The following is a 20,000-nucleotide window of genomic DNA, read 5'->3' as shown; positions in this document are numbered from 1 at the left end:
GGGATCGGTGAAATTCGACATGAAAACGAACCGAACCGGGTGATGCGATTCTCAGGCGGGGCAGGATCTCATTTTGTACCGAACAAAACTTCTTTATGGCGACACCGCACCGCGTTGTTTGTAGAGATTGGTTTTACTCCTGGCGCTTTATACGGCGATCAACCGACGGCACTAGGCGGAAGGCAAATTGCTATTTATTTCGTAGCTTCCAACTATCGGAAAACAGTCGAACAAAGTGGCGAAAGTTGGCAATAAAGTACGGTCGGGAAATGGAAATTGTCGTTCCTGCGTCGTTCGAGTGTCGAGCCAAAGAGAGAAAACAACATTTTCGCTGATTTACATCGATTGTTGTCGCCCGGAGTGTGCCGCTTTACTACTATTGTGCACCGCGGCACGACATAAAAGTTGTCATAAACATGAGACGCTCCCGTTGGCTCGAGCAACTCTGGCGCTGAGGGGCGAAGATTTCCGGCGCTAGGAAGAGAAGATTTCGATTCGCTGGGAGTGTATTTACAGTGTAACGTACAACTTTGCACAAAAGATCATCTCGCTGACTCTGGGCGGACCAGCATCAAACGACATCCGTTTGCGTTTACGTGTGAAAGCATCGAATTGGAATAAATAGTTCCTGCTACGAGGGATGTTACTACTTAATACGTTACGCCTCGAGAATCTACTGGGACAAAGCTTCGCGGCGATGGCACATATCTTGGCACACGTCTATTATATTTACACATCGGGTTGTTTGGTCACAACCGACAGGGCGGTAGGAATGATTCGGCAACTGCAAGCCAAGTACTACTGTTGCCTGGTTGAGGCTGCTGCTGTGAAGTGCTGTTGTATACTCTCAATAAATCGCCAATTGGAAAATTAATTTCAAACGTCATTGATACCACCTTTCGATAAATAACACACTGTTGTACACAAAATTGCTTTAAAATTAGATTATCGTAAACATTCTATGAAATCGCTGTAACGTCATTTTCTTCACATGATCGAAAATAAAAGAGCAATTTCACATAAACATTGATATGAGAAAATGGCAAACATAATGGAAAGTGATACACAATAAATACACTATAACACTGAACATCAATTCGTTTATGGAGCTTATAGAAAGTTTATTTTGCATTTGCAATTGGTTCGTTTTTATTTAGCGTTTGAATTATTTTGAGGCTTCGATATGAGTTGAAAATAAACAATACAAACAACAGCGTCAGCTACACAATAGGCCGATTTATGTTCGAAAAACATCAATGACATTCAAAACTAATTTCTGCAGAAAGTATAACAATTTAAATTTGGAATCGAACGAAATGAGACGGATTTCACGGAATCATAAAACAAAAGAACAGAAACTATTCTAAAGGGGTATTGCTTAGCAGAGAAATACCATATTGCAATTGCGACAAGCAAATGGGCATAAACATTCAACGCTTTCGGTATGAAATAAGATCTTTGTTTATACAAAATCGAATCGAAACAGTAAAAGTTTGTACAGAGACACGTAAAGTTGCGTTTCGCATCGGAGTTGAAAACACGCATTCGGAGCAATACATGTAGAATAATTGCAAACTGACTTTTGCATAACGAAACCAGGGGAGGAAATGAAAAATAAGAACGAGTGAGAACTTAGGCCACCAACAAAAGTTGCTGTTTCAGAGCTGTTGAAGGCAAAGTGTTGCCCGGAAACTAGGAGCTGAACGGTCAATCGTGAACTTCGAATCGAAAACGGCGGGCAGCCATCATTGGAGCTCGCCCAATCAGCCAAGGACCGGAATGATGAGCCGGCTCATGTAGCAGATTAGGTGAAATAGAATTCAATACACATCAAAGCACGATGCAATGAATGGGGTGAAGTTCTTGGAAGAAATTTCAAATTTTCGAATGAAAAATTTACACTTTAACTCCGTCACCGAAACCGAACCGGAGAGCTCTGGTTAGGATTTCTCTTTCTTCATTTCTCCATCCGAAATCGAATTCCACAGCAGCAAACAAACGTAGGATAAAGCACAGAGATCAGCTTGTCTATACTCTTAGGATGGAAACGAAACAGCGATACTATCGACTAGTGGCGTGGTGCGCGACAGTGAAACCGCACTTAGAAAAACGAAACCAAAAATTTGGGGCATAAGAACGGAAAGAAAAGCCAAAAATTTCAGCCAACAATTCCAGAGAAAGAAAGTTCGAAAAAAAAGAACAGGGCGATAAAGTAAACAAACGGTCATCGAACGAAGGAGTTGAGAACGAAAATGATTAAGTTATGAAGAGTAGAGAAAGAATAGGAGTGCTCTCACCTAAACTGTAGGTTCCTGACGCGGGTCAGCAGATCCGCGTGTCCCGAAGTGTACTGTTCCATAACATCTTTCACATCGTACGGTTTCTGTGCCTCGCGGAATTTTTTACGTGCCACGAAATACTTTAGCTACCGGATGTCGCCGACGACACCGTGGGGCCGATCGACGGATTCAGGGTTGGGGAAGGTAGGGTGTGCGAACATGGGTGGTTGGCATCGATGACACAACATCGATTGCGGGGCGGTTTGAACAAATCGCAACGCGTTTGGACGTTTGTCGCACGTTGCCATTGGCGTACCGAGTTTGTCGACGATTCGGTTCGAGTAGTGACATTATTGGTACCGGTTATTATTTAATAGTTTATATTTTCAGTTTGATCCATCGAATGGCCGTGTTTGTACAAGTGACAAAGTACAGTGCGGGGAAGGATATCGAACAGTTGCCGTTGGATAGATGAAATGGGGGATGAAAAAAGATTAATGCAGAGAAAGGAAGAAAGAGAAAGTAGAACGAGAAGAAGAAAGAGTGTTATGAGTATCTAAACGCTGACTGGTGTTAGTAGGATTGGCAGGATTGTCGAAGGCAAGGCCGTCGGTCAGAAGACAAGACCCGTGAATCGCCGCTTTGCGCCAGAAGATGAGGGACGGTAAATTACATATGATCTTACGGTTCGGCAGGACAAGCGCAGATATGACTATGATAACTAATCGATAATACCAGAGATTGAAGCATCGTCATCGATACTCTAGTGGCTGATCTGGTATGCGCATGGCAATCAAATTGGCCCTCGAACGTTGGTCAGCATCATGAAACCCCGTTCCGAGAACAACCGTTCAATGTTTATGTTTTCCGTTGGATGGCTTGTTGCAATGCACACAGTTCATATCATTTTGCAGAGCTTCATGCCGTCGGTCGCCTGGTCGGTCAACCGAGCTGTCACCAATTATTGAAAGCAATGTACAATATGGGCACATTATATGTGCGGCCCATGTAAATTCGTTACGCAACCGTACGCCGGTAGCTACCGGTTCGGGAAGAGATTGGACAGCAACCGGATTCCTTTCAATTTGTCATTCGTCGTCGTCGTTCCTTCGCCTCTTGGTGGTCGCTCCTGTCCAAACACAGAGTTTCCCACCAACTCGGAGTGTTCTCGGACGGTAATGAAAGTAATAAACGTTTGCACAGGCACGACCTTACTCGGTTCGGTCTTCGTCAACATCTTGGCCCTGCGGTGCCTTCGAAGCTGGTGGCCCACCGTAGAGTGGTTCCGAAGAAACTCTTGAAAGCGCTCAAGCTTCTCTCTAGCTCTCTGCCGCTTCCGCCCCTTGGGGAAGAAACGACAAGTCGCTGGGTGATGATTTATTTGCCAGCACAAATATTTGCTTCTTGAACTTTTGTAACAATTTCAATGTGACTTTCGAAGCCATTTGCGTGAACGGGAAGTGTAGAACGCGACTTTTAACACCGCGTTGCCGCGTGCTAAAATTGCTTCCGGCTCGCTTTGTCAGGTGACGTGCTGTACAAAATAAGGCCTACTGCCTGTGACCCTGACTGAACGCACTAACGACACGAACACGCTCTCCCTCTCGCTGTGCGGTGAAGTCTATGACGTGGTGGTCAATAATTCAAAGTTGGCCATGGCCCACGTCCCCGCTGCAGCGGGCGTCTTGGAACCGGCGACGTGGTTTTCCAGTTGGCTTTTTAATGTTACCCAACATGGCACCAACACGCTCTCGTTTGCCACTATCTTCCGCAATTCGTGGGCCTTTTAAGTGTGGCAAGGGTGAAAGAACCCGAAGCAAACCCGGTAGATAGGTCAGCCGACAGTAGACGGCGGAAGTCTGGAAAAAAACGCACGCCATAGTTGCGCGCTGCCGGCGGCAGCCAGTTCTTATTTGTTATGCGCATCAAAGTACCGGTGGAAGCTATGAATAATTTATTCAAACAGGAAGAGTCTGACTTCCTTTGGTTTCCCGGCCCGGCACTACTAGGCAAGGACCGCCGCCCGCAGTCAGCGGAGACGGCCAAGTTCGCACCGAACCTTACCGCCTTACGGTCGATTGCAGCCTCGATCTTCGCGGGTGGTCGACCTCCCAGCGATTCTGAGGCGCTCCTCGGATAGTTTTTACCGGAAGTTTGCGGGTTGGTTTGCTGACCAGTGCCGCGTACCCTTTCCTGTAGGTTCCGTAGGTCAAAATTAATTCAATTGTATGCTTCCAAATCGGACAGTTTATAGCTCCGGAGTGGGAGCCACTTGCGGAAAGCGGGTTGAGTTGGAAGAGGCAGTGGATGTCCTGCGCCCGCCCAGAGCGGGGAGGAGAGTTTGTTTGATTTTAATTCGTGCTGCTCGCTGGCCACACGTCATGTTGCTGGGTGTTGAGATTGTAATTTACAATTCCCGACGGCCAAACCATTCCGTGGGCTGTTTCTGTTCCGGATTCGGCGAACCCGTTTCGTATGTCCCTCGAAAGCAGTTTGTTAAAATTGTGTTGACAGAATAATATTTCTGCCCAATTGGCTAGCTGTTTAAGGTAATGATTATTAAACGTTGTCAAATATAATTATTTTGCGAACCATTTAAATTTTCTACGGTATATTGTGAGAGAATCCTTTCCTTTCCTGGGTCGCTGTGTGCATAAATACCAAAGATACTTTGACAAAGTGGAACTAGAGCGATAAAAGGGAGAGGATTTGTCGATGTGGAAAAACAGGACATGTGCGAGTTGAGTAGGGGCTTATGAGGGTACGTGGCTCGCTCTTCGGGAGGGCACTTGCAAAGGAGATATTGGGTACACGTGTGTTGAGCTGGACTGAGAGACGGTTTGATGCTACTGCGAAGAGATAGAAATCAGTGAGGGAAGGCATTCATGTTAACAGACACACTGGCATATACACACGACGATATATTACACATACGATAGTACAGTACAAGCAATACCAACATAAAATACTAGGTAATAATGACACGGATGCCATCGACTGGGTACTGGGACGTGTGGTACACCTACTAGGGTCCTTACGAAACAGATAACACAACTATTACAGGGCACGATGGATGCACCTAAAAACACGTAAATGTCGGCAAAGAACCTTTAACTTACTTTAAATTAACAAATCATACATTTAAGCAAACAATAATAATAATGAAACAATAAGAAAAATACGTTGTCTAGCCGAATACAACGCCGTAGGCCAACGCCATTATCCGGTCCAAAACCCGATTCTGAGTTCCACGAAAATGGGTTGAACTAACGGATGGTGTGTGGTTCATTTTGTGGTTCGTATCGGAACAGGTCGAACCCGAAAACCAGCATCATTTTATGATGAGCTTCTCAATCCTTCCCAATACATTCTTCATCGCAAATCTTTTACGAAATGGGTTCCCAGTAAAACCGAATCTGCTCCCGACTACTGCCGTCGAAATTTTAAAATCCCACGTATTGACCTCGCGAATGGTTTGTGCGCCAGCGTCAGAAGATTAAACATAATAAAAATCGTGCGTTTTTATGTCCAAATCCTCTCCGCGCACTGGCCGCTAAATGGATGAGATTTTATTGCTTTACGATCGGGTGCGAATCCCTGACCATATTTATTCTCATTTGACCACGAAACTAACCAGCGAACGGACCATCTGGGGTTTTATTTCCTACCGAATGCCAACAGTGCCAACCGGAAGCCGCCCGATATTGCCGTAAAATTCGCTAGATACATAAGCTCGGGCACATAAAATCCAACTTAATTGTGGACGCAATAAAAGAACGGTTGACAAAAGAGTAAACGAATTAAAACGCACTTCACGGTGGTGGCGCCAATCGGTGCTCGTAAAAGTGGCTTTTTGTTGAATTAAATTATTTAGCGGCCTTCCGTTTGCGAGGAGTTTTGAGGGCGCCGGCGGACTTTTCCCTCTGAAATCATTTCCTTTTCCACGCTACTTACGAACCCCAGGCACACAGTAACGGTTGCGAGTTAAATACGACTGTTTCGGCGTTTCGGAATTTTTCTTTTACCAATACTTGCGTAAACAAACGCCGTGCGTAGATTTGAGCTTTTATGCCAACAACCAGGCGTCTCCATTACACCGAGCGAAAGGGTCCCCATCACGTTCGCAGCGGGAAACCCCCTAAATAATCGAGCTTAATGATGCGAAGGGGCGGTAGCTACATGCGCCACGGGTAAATGGCAAGTGTAAGTGCAGGAAGCTATTTCGAGTTGCCAACCCAATCGTGCTGCTCATCCAAAAACGGACGCCCGTATGGCGCAAATCAGTAACGACCGGCGGACGGGCGTCGAAGCGCTCCGCTCGGCATTAGAACGTGAATGTTACGTGAATTCGGACCGAGAGCTCGTTAGAAGAAGTGCGAGTCCGGTGTTCATCGGCGGCCAGGGGCGGCGACAACAGAGAGTTGTAAAATGACAGGCACCAGCGAAAAAGCCATATTTTTTCCGAAATTCAAGATGCTAACCAATAGAAATGTCACAGACAGAGAGAGAGAGAGAGAGCGCGAAAAAGCGAAATCCGTTTACACACTCTCGGCGAAAGGCACTTTCGTTTCGCGACCGGATTTGTGTGGTGTTTTTGTGCACTTTGTGGCAGACAACCATAAAATTGGTTGATTGAATTACACTCGTCCCCAATCTCAGCTCGAGGCCCCATGGAGCCGTTTTCAATAAGACGCGAAAGAAAGTAGCGATACCAGAGCCGGCGGCCAGGCCAGGCGAGTTTTTACAGCCCCGAAGTTTCTCAGTCCAGTTTCTCGGTGGAATCATTCCATGGTTTTAAGTGCCTGCGCCAGAAGACCACCGTCGAATGGGGGAAAAATCAAAGGCGCAAGGGAAAATTTAAAATCTTTCTTCAGCCTTGCTATTTATTCAGCCTACGTCCATAAAAGCCTGCTCGTCGGGCTGTTTCGATTGATTTAATTATACGATTCCAATATTTTTTTGACCGGAGCACTAAACACGCCAAGTGACGCTCATTAGCACATGGGCGGATGTTTCATTTTGCAAACAGCTCTGTGCACCACTTCCAGAGATTGATTTCTTTGGTGATCAGTAGCCAATTATTGAAGATTTATCTGCGAAACAAAAACTAAAAAACCGAACCAAACACTGACCCTTTTAACGCTATCAGCAGGAGCGCGCAGCAGATCCAACGAATTAACGTTGCAGTCAGCCACCAACCGGAATGGGGCCGATTTTTCTTTTCAACTTTAACCGTCACGTTTCGGTCGCCGTATGTAATCATAAAATGAAGAGCATAAATAAGGCAGATAACAGGCTCCGGCGAGTAGGTTACGGGGCCGGGAAAGTGGTTTTGTTTAATGACAACAAATCGGCCATTATCTCTCTGCGGCGGCGGCAGAATCGTCCGAGAGAGAGAGTTTTAAGCCACGCTTCCATGACGGTTAATCGATAGTAAGGATCGTGTAAACAACCGGAACCGGAACGAGAAAGTAGCTCAAAGGGAGCGCTGTAACGCTGGCTGCCAGCAACCAGACACAACCCGGCGGCCGCTAAAGTGTCGATCTCGGGGATCAGATCGGTTCACATTTGTCCCAGGTCGGTCGCGACGAACCTCGCATTAAATGTGCCATGAATTGCGGCTGAAAAGCGAATTGACAATCATTAAAGCACGGTGTCCCCCGGCGGCACCCCTGTAACGAGCCGCTTGGTGTCACACTTAAATCCTGCGCCTCCAAAAATGGCGACCCCACACACAACGAGCGCGATAAGGATCCACCACCGGAGCTTACCGTTCCGTTACGTCGGGCAGGGTACAATTTTGCGCAGGAAAGAATTCCATCCTAGCGGAAAATGAATCCAATTTTTGGGGCGGTCGGATTTGGTGCCCCCGGGTCGCCCTCGGTCCCGCCGTCTGAGCGGACCACGACCGTTACGGTTGCTAGTTGATTATTGTCAGCATAATGTCGACAATTCGTTGTGTTTTTTCGCCCATTATCCGTGCTCCCGGAAGGTCCTTCCGGACGGTGGCCGCTCGATGCTGTTTGTTTCCATTATTATACACTCCTTTTTTCGCTGCGTGTTGGCCCCTTTTAGCAGCAACTATTCACGGCCACGGCCCGTAAGTCCCGGTTCGCAGAGTGGACTTCGCAGAAAGCGTGCAAGCCTAGCCCAAGGGAATTCCCCTTACAACACAGAAAAAAATATGGGAAAGGAAAGAAAAAAGGGTTCTTTCCGTTGGTCGCGTGCTCAGGGAGGTCAATCTCCGCATCCGCTGTGTCGTGGCCACCGCCGGGTCCTGGGAACACCCAATTTTCGGGTGATTTATACGATCCGAGACGCTGGGGATGATACTTCTTTGAAGATTTACATCCTCCGGCGCCCTTCGTTATGAGTTCGGATGAGACTGGCTGGTCGACTGCTGGTTCTCCCGGCGTCCCAAAGGTATTGCTGCATAAAAGGACCCATTCCGATGAGGCAAGTGAGTGATTTAACTCATGGCTGGATGCGTACATAATGTTTCAAAGTACGCCTTAATACACAACTCCTGGAAGCAGTTAAATGCGGGCTTAAAGTCGCCTCCCGAGACACGCCTCCGCCAGAGAAACGCCAACAACCGAGGGGGCGATGAAATTGGAAGCTTCTGAGAACCGAAGCATTAAAGCCATTCATCAGGCAGCCAGTTCTATACTCGGTTTGATCGTGCGATCTGCTGGAGCCGTGTGTTGATAGACAATCGTGCCACGTGCAACAAGTTAATGAGATTAAAACACATAACACACTCGTCGTTTCGGGTGAAATGAAAGCCGAAACTCGCCCATGTTTAATATCGCAAATAACACGAATCGGGTTTGCGGCAACATGACCTTTTGCGAAGAATTATGCGATGTAAAATAAGTTTACATCAGTTCATTATCGACGGCGTAACTGTCTTTGTGCGCGTTTCGCCTGCGGTGCCAAGTCCGACAACAAAGAGCCAGGCTTGTTTTCAAACAAGTTGTAAGATAAGCCACAATTGCTGACGAGGGAGGCCCGCAATGATGAAGGGGCCTCTCGGCAACATTGTCACATTGTCTCGTTGAACCATACTGTTTTTTCGGCGGCCACGACCCACTCAAGCCCAGCTCCGCTCACGGCGCTGATAAATCTGACAGAAAAGTATTTTAACTTAATGGTCGTCCTTTGCCTACGTGCCACGCGGTGCGGCTGCGGGCGCTCCCTCTGGCGGTGGCGACATCATCAGATCGGGCCCATAAATTCAGAACATCCTCGCCCCACGGGTCCACCTTTTCGCGGCTTTCTCGTCGGATTTCCGTCCTAACGAATGTTGTGGCCCGGGCTCGGGCTCAAATCCCACCTCGACGATGCTCCACGACTATTCCGGGTTCGCAGACACCACCACAAACCGTGGTGGCGAAATCCCTATCGTTTTCCATTTTATTGATGGATTCGTTTCTTGTTTATCAAATTTATGCTAGCCTATTTGTCGGATCAACGGGACGTGCTGTTTCCGCTGTGCCACCGATGGGCCCCCGCCATTATTTGCCCTTCAAATCCGCCATCGTTGGGTGACATAAATGATCTGTCATTTGCGGTGTGAGGGCACAGTCCGTGTTCCGTGCCCTGTTTGTCCGATCCAATTTGCATAAGGTCATCAGACTTGAAGACGGCAACAGCCACAATGCTGATGGCGTGCCGTGCCACTGCTTGGACAACGGAAAGCAAACACATTTTCTTCGAGAAATTATCAACATTCACAATAAGGAACGTCTGAGTCAGTGACGGCTGCGAAGCAAATGCCACGTCGGCGGTCGAACCCTGGTTCGCACATAATCGCTCCGAAAATGGACCAATCACACCGCACACTGTGGGGCCACCGGGAATCGGGTTTCCCGCACCGGGCACCGTACGGTCAGCAGTTATTTTAATGCTACCCTGGGGAGGAAATTGGGTTCCTCGACATCCCAGAACTGCAGTTGGCCCTGTGCTGCCGGCCAACCACCCCATTAGCAATGGTATTCCAATAGCCAGAGGTTGGGCCTTCACCGTTTTATGTTCTGCAAATCACCCTCACCTTGCTCGGGGAAACTTCACACAACACACAGGGTGTTAAGCTGTTTTCTTAAACAACTTCCTCCGCAGGATATCTTGCCGGATTATTGAGTTGGGTGGCAACCAAACATGGCCGTCAAGACGCGCGTGCCACTACCAAGGTAACCGTCAAGTAATGGGTGAGCTTCTCTTTAGGAAAGCGTAATGCACATTCACCTTCCAAAACGATTGTTCAGTATCGCTGGTGACAGCTCGCCACTGAACTGCTCAATGGTTACTTCGTTTTCGTCGAGGCCAACGCAAACCGTCGGCACGTCGGCACCGCTAAGGTGAACTGCGCTAAAAGTATCGTAAAACTGGAGGCAAATTCGAGCTCGTAAAGTTTGCCATTTCGCCAAATTATGAGCACGTTTAGCGGGAACCGTAAACAGGGATCGCATTTTACTATTACAACACTACACACGTCACTGTCTAGGTTTATGGGGCCATGTGTGAACACAAAAGTATCCCCACTCGCTACCGATGGTAACGAAAGTGTTCGCAGTGCACAAGCCACCCTCCATCCTGAGCTAAAACAGGATTCGGCACATTCGGCGCCAAACGGCCACAAATTCGATACACTTCCAGGTCAACTAACACTTGCTTCGCTGACATTCGAAAATGGCGTTAAAACGATTTGTTAAATGTATTGTCGAAAAGATAAAAAAAAACCAAACATACAAAGAATGACATAAATCAAAGGTGGCGTAGAGTTTGTTAGAACAAGAACATAAGAAAAGCTCTCGAAAAACGAAACGTTTGCCGTACGTATCGATAGTCGCACGAATAGGACACGAGTAACTGCTGTCTTCCGGGTTTAGGTTACTAGGGATCCACCTATTCGAACAGACCACACACCTACAAAACACACAAATAGAGACACATTCTAAAGAAGGTTTTCTGGAAACGAACAGTGTAGGTGACATAAACATTCCACTTCCGTGTTATACTGTTTTGGGTGATGAGTGATGACAGCACAATCGGCCACAATCCGTGTGAATATGTTGAAGAAAAAAAACAGCAACAAACGATAAGGGGCATCGTGAACGGGAAGGATGGATGCTGTCAAACGAAATGCCGTTTGGAAAGGAGAAACGATCTTGAACACAAATGCAGATGCAGTTGAAGGAGAACTCTCAGCCATAGTTCCGAATGAGAAGAGTGAGTGTGTGTTTGTGTGTGGAAAGCTAGGGTTGGGTGTGGGTGTGACAAACTCGTACGGTTAATTAAGATTGCATATTTTGTATCAAGACCTATCATCTGTATCTAAAAGGTGTTACACAATCATCATCCCGTTGCTTTCAACCAAGGGGTTATACACAAAAATAAAACATCAAACTACGAGTTAGAGGGTTAGAGAGTTATTTGTTTGGTTGTTGCTTTGTCGATATTGTTACACAATTGGTGGGCTTGATGTCTGTACCTAGTTTGAACGTTTTTCACGCGGCCAAGTAGGTCGACATGTCCGGCGGCGTATTGCTCCATGACGTCTTTCACATCGTACGGTTTTAAGGCCTCTTTAAACTTGCGGCGCGCTACAAAATACTTCATCTGCAAGTTGGGTTGATGGATAGCGGAGGTTAGAATGGATTATCATGTAATGATGGTGCGATTATGTTCCATCCCACCGGAAAGGTTGCGACCGACGGCTCGCGTACGGCCCCGCGGTCGGTTGGGTCGTTCAAATCAAGTTATGGTAATGTCTCATGTATATATTCGTTTGATCCAATCGAGATGGATCGAGATTCAGTCCGACGACGTTGGGCAGCGTCTCCAACGTGCACTCCATGCCGTGCGCTTTGGCCAGTGCCAGAAACGACAGGAAATGGATTCTAGCAGAAGGGAAAGCGAAAGAGAAAACCTTCCATCGCACACTGCCCAACCGAGACGATACTATATTGCTGCGAGACCCGAATTAATGGCCCTTTACATGCGCACACCACTGTTCCGATGGTGGAAAATCAAATCAAACCGATACGGCGCTGCAATAATCGGATCCGAGGCAGCGCAATCCCCCCGTGGTATTCATATGCAAATCCGCTGACCGATCGGCGGATGTCGAAAAAAAAAGTCGATTACCGAGAAAAACCAAAAAATCATTGCAGCCCGAGCTACACCCGGGTTTCGGAGCGGAGCTCTCGGGTTGGTGCGCCGTGGTGGCAATATGCTGCAAAGTGATAGGGACTGGAGGTGCTGCTCAGAGCATAATATTCAGCGCGCACTTACCTTTCGGATGAATCGGATGGCCCCTTTGTGTTGATTCGTTAGCTGCACACATCTCGGTTCCTCGTCTTCATCTGCGGACACCGGCAGCGGGAGGGGGCCCCCAGGGGGTTGATTATTCATAGCGTCGATGGACCACAAAAATGGACCCCGGGATGGCGTACGGTGAGGGTTTGTTTTCGTGTTGATCGACGGGCGGGCGGATTAAAATTAATTTTGAGCAAACAGAGCACCGTCCGGTGTGCAGAGCCCACCGATTCGGCGGTAAGGACAGGATTCGGAAAGGTCCCAAAACGAAAGTGAGACAGAGAAAAAGGCGTTCCCAAGGCCAACCAACGTCAGGGAGTTCGGTTCGGTTTTTTGATTTGGACGAATAAAAAGAGGGAAGAAAGAAAAATCGTAATTAGAAATTGAGGCATCGAGAGTTGCGAAACCTTACGAAATATGTTCTAATATGCTAGTCTAATTTATTGCTTTACAAGAAGAGGAAGGACGAATTGATGATGAGAACATTTTTCACAATCACCAGCCTGGGGCCGGCGTCGGGCGAGATGTGGCTGATTGATATTCGGGTGTTTAAAAGCGTATCCTCCCGTGAGTCATTTGAACTTATTTCCAATGGGCGTACTGCTTTTTCAACGCTATTATTAACAAGACTCCCTTTCGGTGAAATGTATATAAAACTTCAAGCTTTACTGTGAGTGGCCTTCGAATTCTTTTAGCTACACTACACAAAATTCCCTGTTTCTTCGTTCGAAACAATAACCTTTTCCCAGTGCCTTCCAATTTACTACACGTGGCACTTTGCGCAGCACGCTAATGTCCCGTGGCTGCAATAAAATTAAGTGAATGTACCTCTTTTAATTGAATTCTTGATCGCTGCCCACCGTGTACGATCGGGTGCGGCATCCGCGAGCGCGAACCGCCGGCTAGGGAAATATGCAATAATTTAGTGTAAACTACTTTTTTGTGTGTGTCCTTGGCACGAGTGTGAGCTTGAAAATCACGCCCGGAATCGTTTACTAGCATTGCAGCAGGAGCGAAATTCGGAGGAAACACTTTGAGCCAAACGCGGGCAACATTACCGGGACTCGCCGACGCCTCAGACTCAGATCCCCCTGGTGATGGCGAAGAATGTTCTCATCTTCAACGGTTACGTTTGCACTGCTTGTACTGCTAAAGGTTCGGTTTTACTGGAACGTTATCATTTTGGTGGGACGTTTTTTTTCGGAGTTTCTCGAACGGATCGAGTTTAAATATTCACAACGTGAATCGGCTAGGTGGCGATTTTAGGGGAGGGCTTTAAAAAACACGACTGCGTTTAGTTACAAATGTTATCGGTTTGCTAGTTTGGCTGGTGATTTGAGCTTCCATTAGATTCGCGCCGTTTGCATCTTGCTTTCGTAACGCTCGTGGCTAGCCAACACTATCACTAGAAGTGTGAAGGTGCTTACTACGGCTCGGATTTAGGGGTGGATGCAGAAAAGTTTAAGTTGGTTCGATTAACTTTTTCTTTAATTGTTGCAGCATTTTTGGACACTGACAGAGGCGGTGGTAGTGATCGGATCGGTGGTTGTGTGTTTGGAGTTTGATAGTGATGCAGTTGGGTGGTGGTGATGTGAGTTTTAGATTCTTTTCTGTACAAAATTCGTCTACAACGAAAACACAAACACTGTTGCAAGCGACACAGTGATTACTGACTACAGACACACCGCAAACGATTCCGTTACAGGAAGAAACTGTTCTCCGCGAACCCCTTCGATCCCTTGGGCTTTCGGGTACGGTGAGGTGGAGTTTTTATACGAATCCGAAGCCCAAAGGTCCTAGAGAGCCAAAAGGAAAGGATACTGGAACCTGAGTTTGTTGCTTTGATTGCATAAAGTTAAAGTTTCAAAACTCAAACTCGGCCAGATCCATCCGCTAGTGGTTAGTGTTAATGGAACAAAAACAAAATAAATCTTTATGTACAGCCCCTTGTTTATCACGTGTATATAGTGTATAGATATTTTTAAGTACAACATCAACATGCAACAAGAACGGCCAAAATGTAACGTGCAGTGCCACGGAAAGGATACAAACACGATTTTTCCTGAATGCGACGCGAGAAAGGGCATGAAATTGCGGCGAGGACACACCTGCCAACACGCACACGAAAACAGTCACAAAACCACACAAACACAGCCTACACAACCTGCGACCGGGGCTCTAACGAACAGCGGGTACCCTACTTGGAGCCTTGGTGCCATGAAATGAAGCCGGAGGATTTATTTTTGAGCCGCTATTTTGAGGTCCTTCGGTTGACGTTCGCGGTTGAAGCGCGCGGCCTATAAAAATCCCGAGGCTCGGCGCAACAGCACAAATAAAATCCTTTAGTGACCCCTGAACTCCCTTGAAGGCCCAAGGTAAGGTAAGAAACCGGCGGATGGTTGAGCAGTTGGGTTTCAGCAGAAAGACAGAACACGAAAAGAGCCACGGCTCTGACGTCGGCGGGTTGTCGTTGGCGAGAAAGTTCTGCCAGCTGGAGGATTGTATGCTCTTTTCCGGGGGATGCTGGGCAAATTGAATTAAAAAGCGACATGACCGAAGCCTGCCTCCAGGGGTGTACGGGAGGACAGGTTTCCCGGCCGGAAGAGGTTGCCGGTTACCGGTTGCGGTCAGCCTCCGGTTTGTGGATTTTGATTGCAGAAAAACGGGAGCCAGGAACCTGGGTTGGATGTAAGGGCCCCAAAAGGGTTGGGCCGCCTTTTAACGAGCGCTTGGCCGTGGCCGCGGCCGGTTATGGTTGTTTGCCGACGACGTCGCGCAATGAACATTGTACGCCGCTGCACATAAGATGGTGGAACGATTTCATTCCATTGATAATCATCAAACTTGCCGTTGAAATTGTTTTTAATTTACCGGAATGTTGGGAAAACTCCACACTATTTCACTCGTTTCGGGGAACTTGCGCTTAGAACAGGGGGGGTCGTCAACAAACATTCGGTTAGCACAGTTCCATCAGTGCACATGGTGGTGAAAAGGGAACACCCGAATGGGATACTCCGCCGACATTCTGATGAGTTTGTGGGTGCTTTCGCGATGAGTGAGGTCTGTAGGTCCTACCTGCAGCGTATCGGGAGGCTGTCGTTGCGGCGGCAGTCGCAGCAATCGCCGTTGACGCAGATCTGCCCCTGAACAGTGAGTCGAAGGGAGTTCGGAACCGTACGATGCGGTACCGCTGCTGCTGCACACCGAGGCTCTCCTCTTCGCGGCCTGCCGGTTCGATTGCGCCTAATGTCCGCGCGGTAGACGTAGATCCAGTGACGGGTGGAAGAGGAAATTCAATCAATTATCGAAATCTTCTGCTGCTACGCTAGATTTACCGAGTCGCAACGCCTTTTCTATTCCCGATTTAGTCACGAAGGTGCTTCTACCCGGTTCGTGCGGCTAGCAATAGACACCATATCCTGGTCCTGGTAGTGGTAACGGGAGCGGTGCAGTGAAGTAGTGCGAAGGACACTGTGTAAGGCGGTTTGTTTTTAAACGCCAAACTTCCCGGAAAAAGAACAGACACCCAGCTCTGACCTAACCTTCACCGACAACTGTAGCCGTTCATAGCGTGGCGTGCTGCTCTGGAACATGCTAGAGAGCACTTTGGTGAACAAAAGGTGATACAATAGGGTCCATATACTTTAGTCCAAGCCCGAGCTACTCAACGATTAGATAATGCCCCTTCTTAAAGACTAACTATCCACCGAAATCTAGCGTGCGAATGGGCCGCGAATACGCTCTACTTGCTAACCTGAGTCCTCAGAAGCTCCCCGTGATTTACACCGACCTCGAGGGACCTCTTCGCTTCTATCGATTTTCTAGGTTGTTCCTCTAATTGGCAATGTCAAACAGTAAAAGTTGTTCCGAAAAAGGGTTCCTAAAATAAGGGTTAACTGAACCATGTTTCCATCCGAGTGAATCGAACCCACCATCCGCAAGCTGTTAGTCCGCACGTTTCTTGGTAAACAGTTCGGGAAAATTGCTTACTCAGCGGGCAACGATGGAAGCGAAGGAAACCCTACTTCTACAAAGTCAGAATGGTCCTGTTCGTTTTGTGGAACACACGTTGGCGGAACCGGTAGCCTTTGCCCCCCTGATTTCTGGGCGACGTTGACGGGAAGCTGGGAAATGCACGCAACCGAGAAACAGGACAGCGCACGGGCGTGCTATTGTTTCATTTGAAAAAAAAAACAGGGTAAACAATGAAGTGATTTGGCCTATTTTTCGCTCGAAACGACAGTCGACCGTTTACCTGAATTCCAATAATCTATTAAGATCGTCACGGGACGATAGGCGAAACCTTTCGGGTGGAGGTTCCATCTTAAGAACGACCTTTCCATTTTCTACGAGCCGAGTAAAGGAGTATCACAACGAGGCCGTTCAGATGTCATAGTTCGCTGAACAAAATGAGTCAAACGACACAACGAACTCACTTTGAATTTATAATGAATCTTCGCAACCTTCGCAGAACCAGACCGTGGACGTGGCGCAGCGGAGACATAAAAACGTGTCTGTAAAGCCACCGAACGGCCTCCTTCGCTTACGTCAACCGTTTCAATGGACTATGAATTTTTTAAAGACTACTTTGATTCTGATTTGAATTTCGTGCAAGCCATTTATCAGTAGCAGCCTACTCATGAACTCATGTTGTTTCAAAACATTCGTTCCAGACATTGCGTTGATACAAGCGAGAGACCGTTCGTTTTTCAAAAATCCTGACGACCCATACGGTAGGGTAATTCAAATTGAAATATACACCACGAAACACAGGAACCGCAAACAGGGGGTCGAAATTCTCAAACAGTCTGCTGCTTCGAGTTCCGTTCCAACCCCGTCAGGCTTACCCAGCGTTGGGCGGAATCTTCACTTTCAACAACTTTCAGCTGGCCCCCTGGCTACATATTTGCGGTTCATTAGATGTCGACTAATCGACACTCGGCGTGACGGTTCAACTTTCGACCCCGAGGCGCAAACGGAAAGATGAGCTAAGACCGGCACCAGGTGACTCTAACAGCGTCGAGGGAAGGTACGGCAAATTAACTACGGCCAGAAAGGATCTCATCGCACGTGGAACGATGCGAAGCAAGCACGACACGGGACACCTCAGTATTTTGTGGCTAACCAAAGTGTAAACTATGTGCGAGAAGGCGAATATCTCTTGCCCAGCAACAGCGGTCGCTTCAAGCCGGTGGTGAAGCAACACGGCGGCAGGGACACACGATTACGGCAGATCGGCGAACGGGGATGCGATTGATGCGCGGTCTGTGGGGCGGGTACATCAGCAGCCAAACCGAGTCAAGAAGTTAGAAAGCACGTTCCTGAAGCATGAAGCGCTACCGAATGAACATCAAAAAGTGAAACTTTCCAAAACGCATGCAAAGTGTGAACTTTTCCAATTAAATGGCGAACATATTGCGCAAGCCCGGCGGCCAAACTTGCGAAATTACTGCGAGATTGCCAACGGTGAAAGCAGTTCCGGGTAAGATGCCGCTCTGCCGTGTGGCCATGTGTGTGCATGAGTGTGTGCCTCGCAATCGACGAAATCTCAACCAAAATCTAATTAGCCCATTTGATCGCACAAAAGGACCGCCGGGAAAAGGAGTCACGGGATCCGAAAATATTACATTCTAAAGCGTACATGTCGCCGAAGCCGTTCCTAAGGAACTAGATTACGGCCGGTGGACTCGCTAATCCATGGATGCGTGCGAAGGAAGCAAGGACTGCTAGCGCTACAAATTGTGCAACTAAAATGGCGTCGTTCGGTCACAGTAGGCGAAAACAAACGGCTGCCCGAAGTGCGCCCCGTCGAGGCCACTTGCGCCTGTATGCGTGTGTGTCTATGTGTGTGACTGTGAGTAAGTGGTGCCGTATTCAGGATCGGCCGTCGGAAAACGATAAGGCCGCGGCTAGAGATTGGTCAGTGAACGCACACCGTGTGCAGAGATGGCGGTGGTGGCTATGGCATCCTCGTGGCAAGGAACGCATTTGTACTGTATACAAGTGTGGTCTTTTTGGTGGTGGAATTTACGCAAAAAGTGGACTTTTCCGAAGAAGAAAAAGAGATAATCAGAAAGAGAGAGAAAGAGAGAGAGAGAGGTAAACAGACAGCTGTACAAATATTAGGTAGTCGAAAATGATGCGAGAAACTAAGCGAGCGAGAGAGCACGAGGGCGGTGTAAGAGAGTGAGAGAAAGGAAGAGCGAGTAAGAGTAACTATCGGTAGCTATCGGTACTTGGTTACGCACTGCCAGTGCTAATTAGATGGTAACTCATAGAGTCGATAGTAGGTTGTGTGAAAAATGATAACTGTCTGTTAGTATGCTGCCGGACGAGCAGTTCTTTCTGCAGCTGCCCGCAGAGTAGTATTGGCAGGGCGGACGCGCCGCCGAACCTTAGCATGGTAGGAACGTTTTGAGCAGTGGCGTTCGCGGCAGCAGCCTCTCTAGCATCGAATGCAGCGGCCGTGGCTGAGGACGAGCCAGAAGTAGCGGCGGCAACAGCAGCAACACCAGCAGCACCAGCAGCAGCACCAGCAGTAGTAGTAGTAGTAGTAGTAGTAGTAGCGTTCTTATGATTAATACTAGTATTGTCATTGAGAAACATATTACTGTTAATGGCGACGCTAGCAGCATGGGGTGGATTTTCGTTCGCGCTGCCGCGGCGCTGCACGGCGGAGGAGAAAATTCCACTCACAAAACTGCTGCGCCGCGAGGAGGACGGCCCCGCGCCAAAATGGCCGCCTCCGGCGCCGCCACCGCCGCCGCCGCCGCCGCCGCTACCAGTTGACAGGAAGCTGCGGCCAACCACCAGATCGCCTCCGGTAACCACCAGAGGCCCCACCGAGGCGAGCTCGAGTCCGGCTGCGTGGCCGAAAGCAATCAGGTTCACGAAATCCCATTTTACAATTGGCGTGACAGAAGGTGGCCACACCATTGCAGGGTGCGTATGTGTGGGTGTTCGGGGGTAGGTCATATTATGGTTATTTGCACATTGTTTGGTTTCAGTATTTCAATTTACCATTGTGGCAGCACAGGTGGCAACAGGGCAAAGAAGAAAATAAAAGAAGAAACGAAATAAATCAGAATAGATGTATTAAGTTTTTCCGGTGCAATGGGTCAGGATGAGGGTGGTTGCATTGTGCATCGGTGGAACCTTTGTTGCAGTGTTGAAGGTGGTGAAGAACTATAGGTGGACGGACGAAAGGGAAACGGGAAGAGAGTTAGAACGGGAGAGCTACGGTGAGGTCGCGTTCCCTTCGGCCGATGTCAGGAACCGAAAACTTGTCCCTGTGTTGGGCAGAAGTCTTCCGCTGGATCCGCCAATCGTCGCAAACGTATGGCCAGAAAGCTTAATACTTTGAAAAATTAAGTGGCCAACAAAACAGACAGGAAAAAAAAG

The 20,000-nt window shown here is 48.0% G+C and overlaps 1 protein-coding gene across 1 annotated transcript in view; it reads right to left on the bottom strand.

The window, feature by feature from the left end:
- LOC131206180 (potassium voltage-gated channel subfamily KQT member 4-like) overlaps positions 1–20,000 on the bottom strand; it is a 66,466-nt gene that overhangs the window by 14,696 nt on the left and 31,770 nt on the right. Inside the window, exons 11-14 of the mRNA XM_058198622.1 lie at positions 19,211–19,462; positions 15,675–15,842; positions 12,576–12,646; positions 2,298–2,425 (exon numbers count right to left, since the gene is read on the bottom strand). Of these exons, the coding sequence (XP_058054605.1) occupies positions 2,298–2,425; positions 12,576–12,646; positions 15,675–15,842; positions 19,211–19,462 (619 nt within the window). The remainder of the gene's footprint in view (positions 1–2,297; positions 2,426–12,575; positions 12,647–15,674; positions 15,843–19,210; positions 19,463–20,000) is intronic.

Source organism: Anopheles bellator, chromosome 1 (assembly GCF_943735745.2).
Source record: "Anopheles bellator chromosome 1, idAnoBellAS_SP24_06.2, whole genome shotgun sequence".
In the NCBI taxonomy this organism is placed as follows: Eukaryota; Metazoa; Arthropoda; class Insecta; order Diptera; family Culicidae; genus Anopheles; species Anopheles bellator.
Note: the sequence above shows the minus strand (reverse complement) of the source record. Positions and strands in the feature narration are given on the sequence as shown.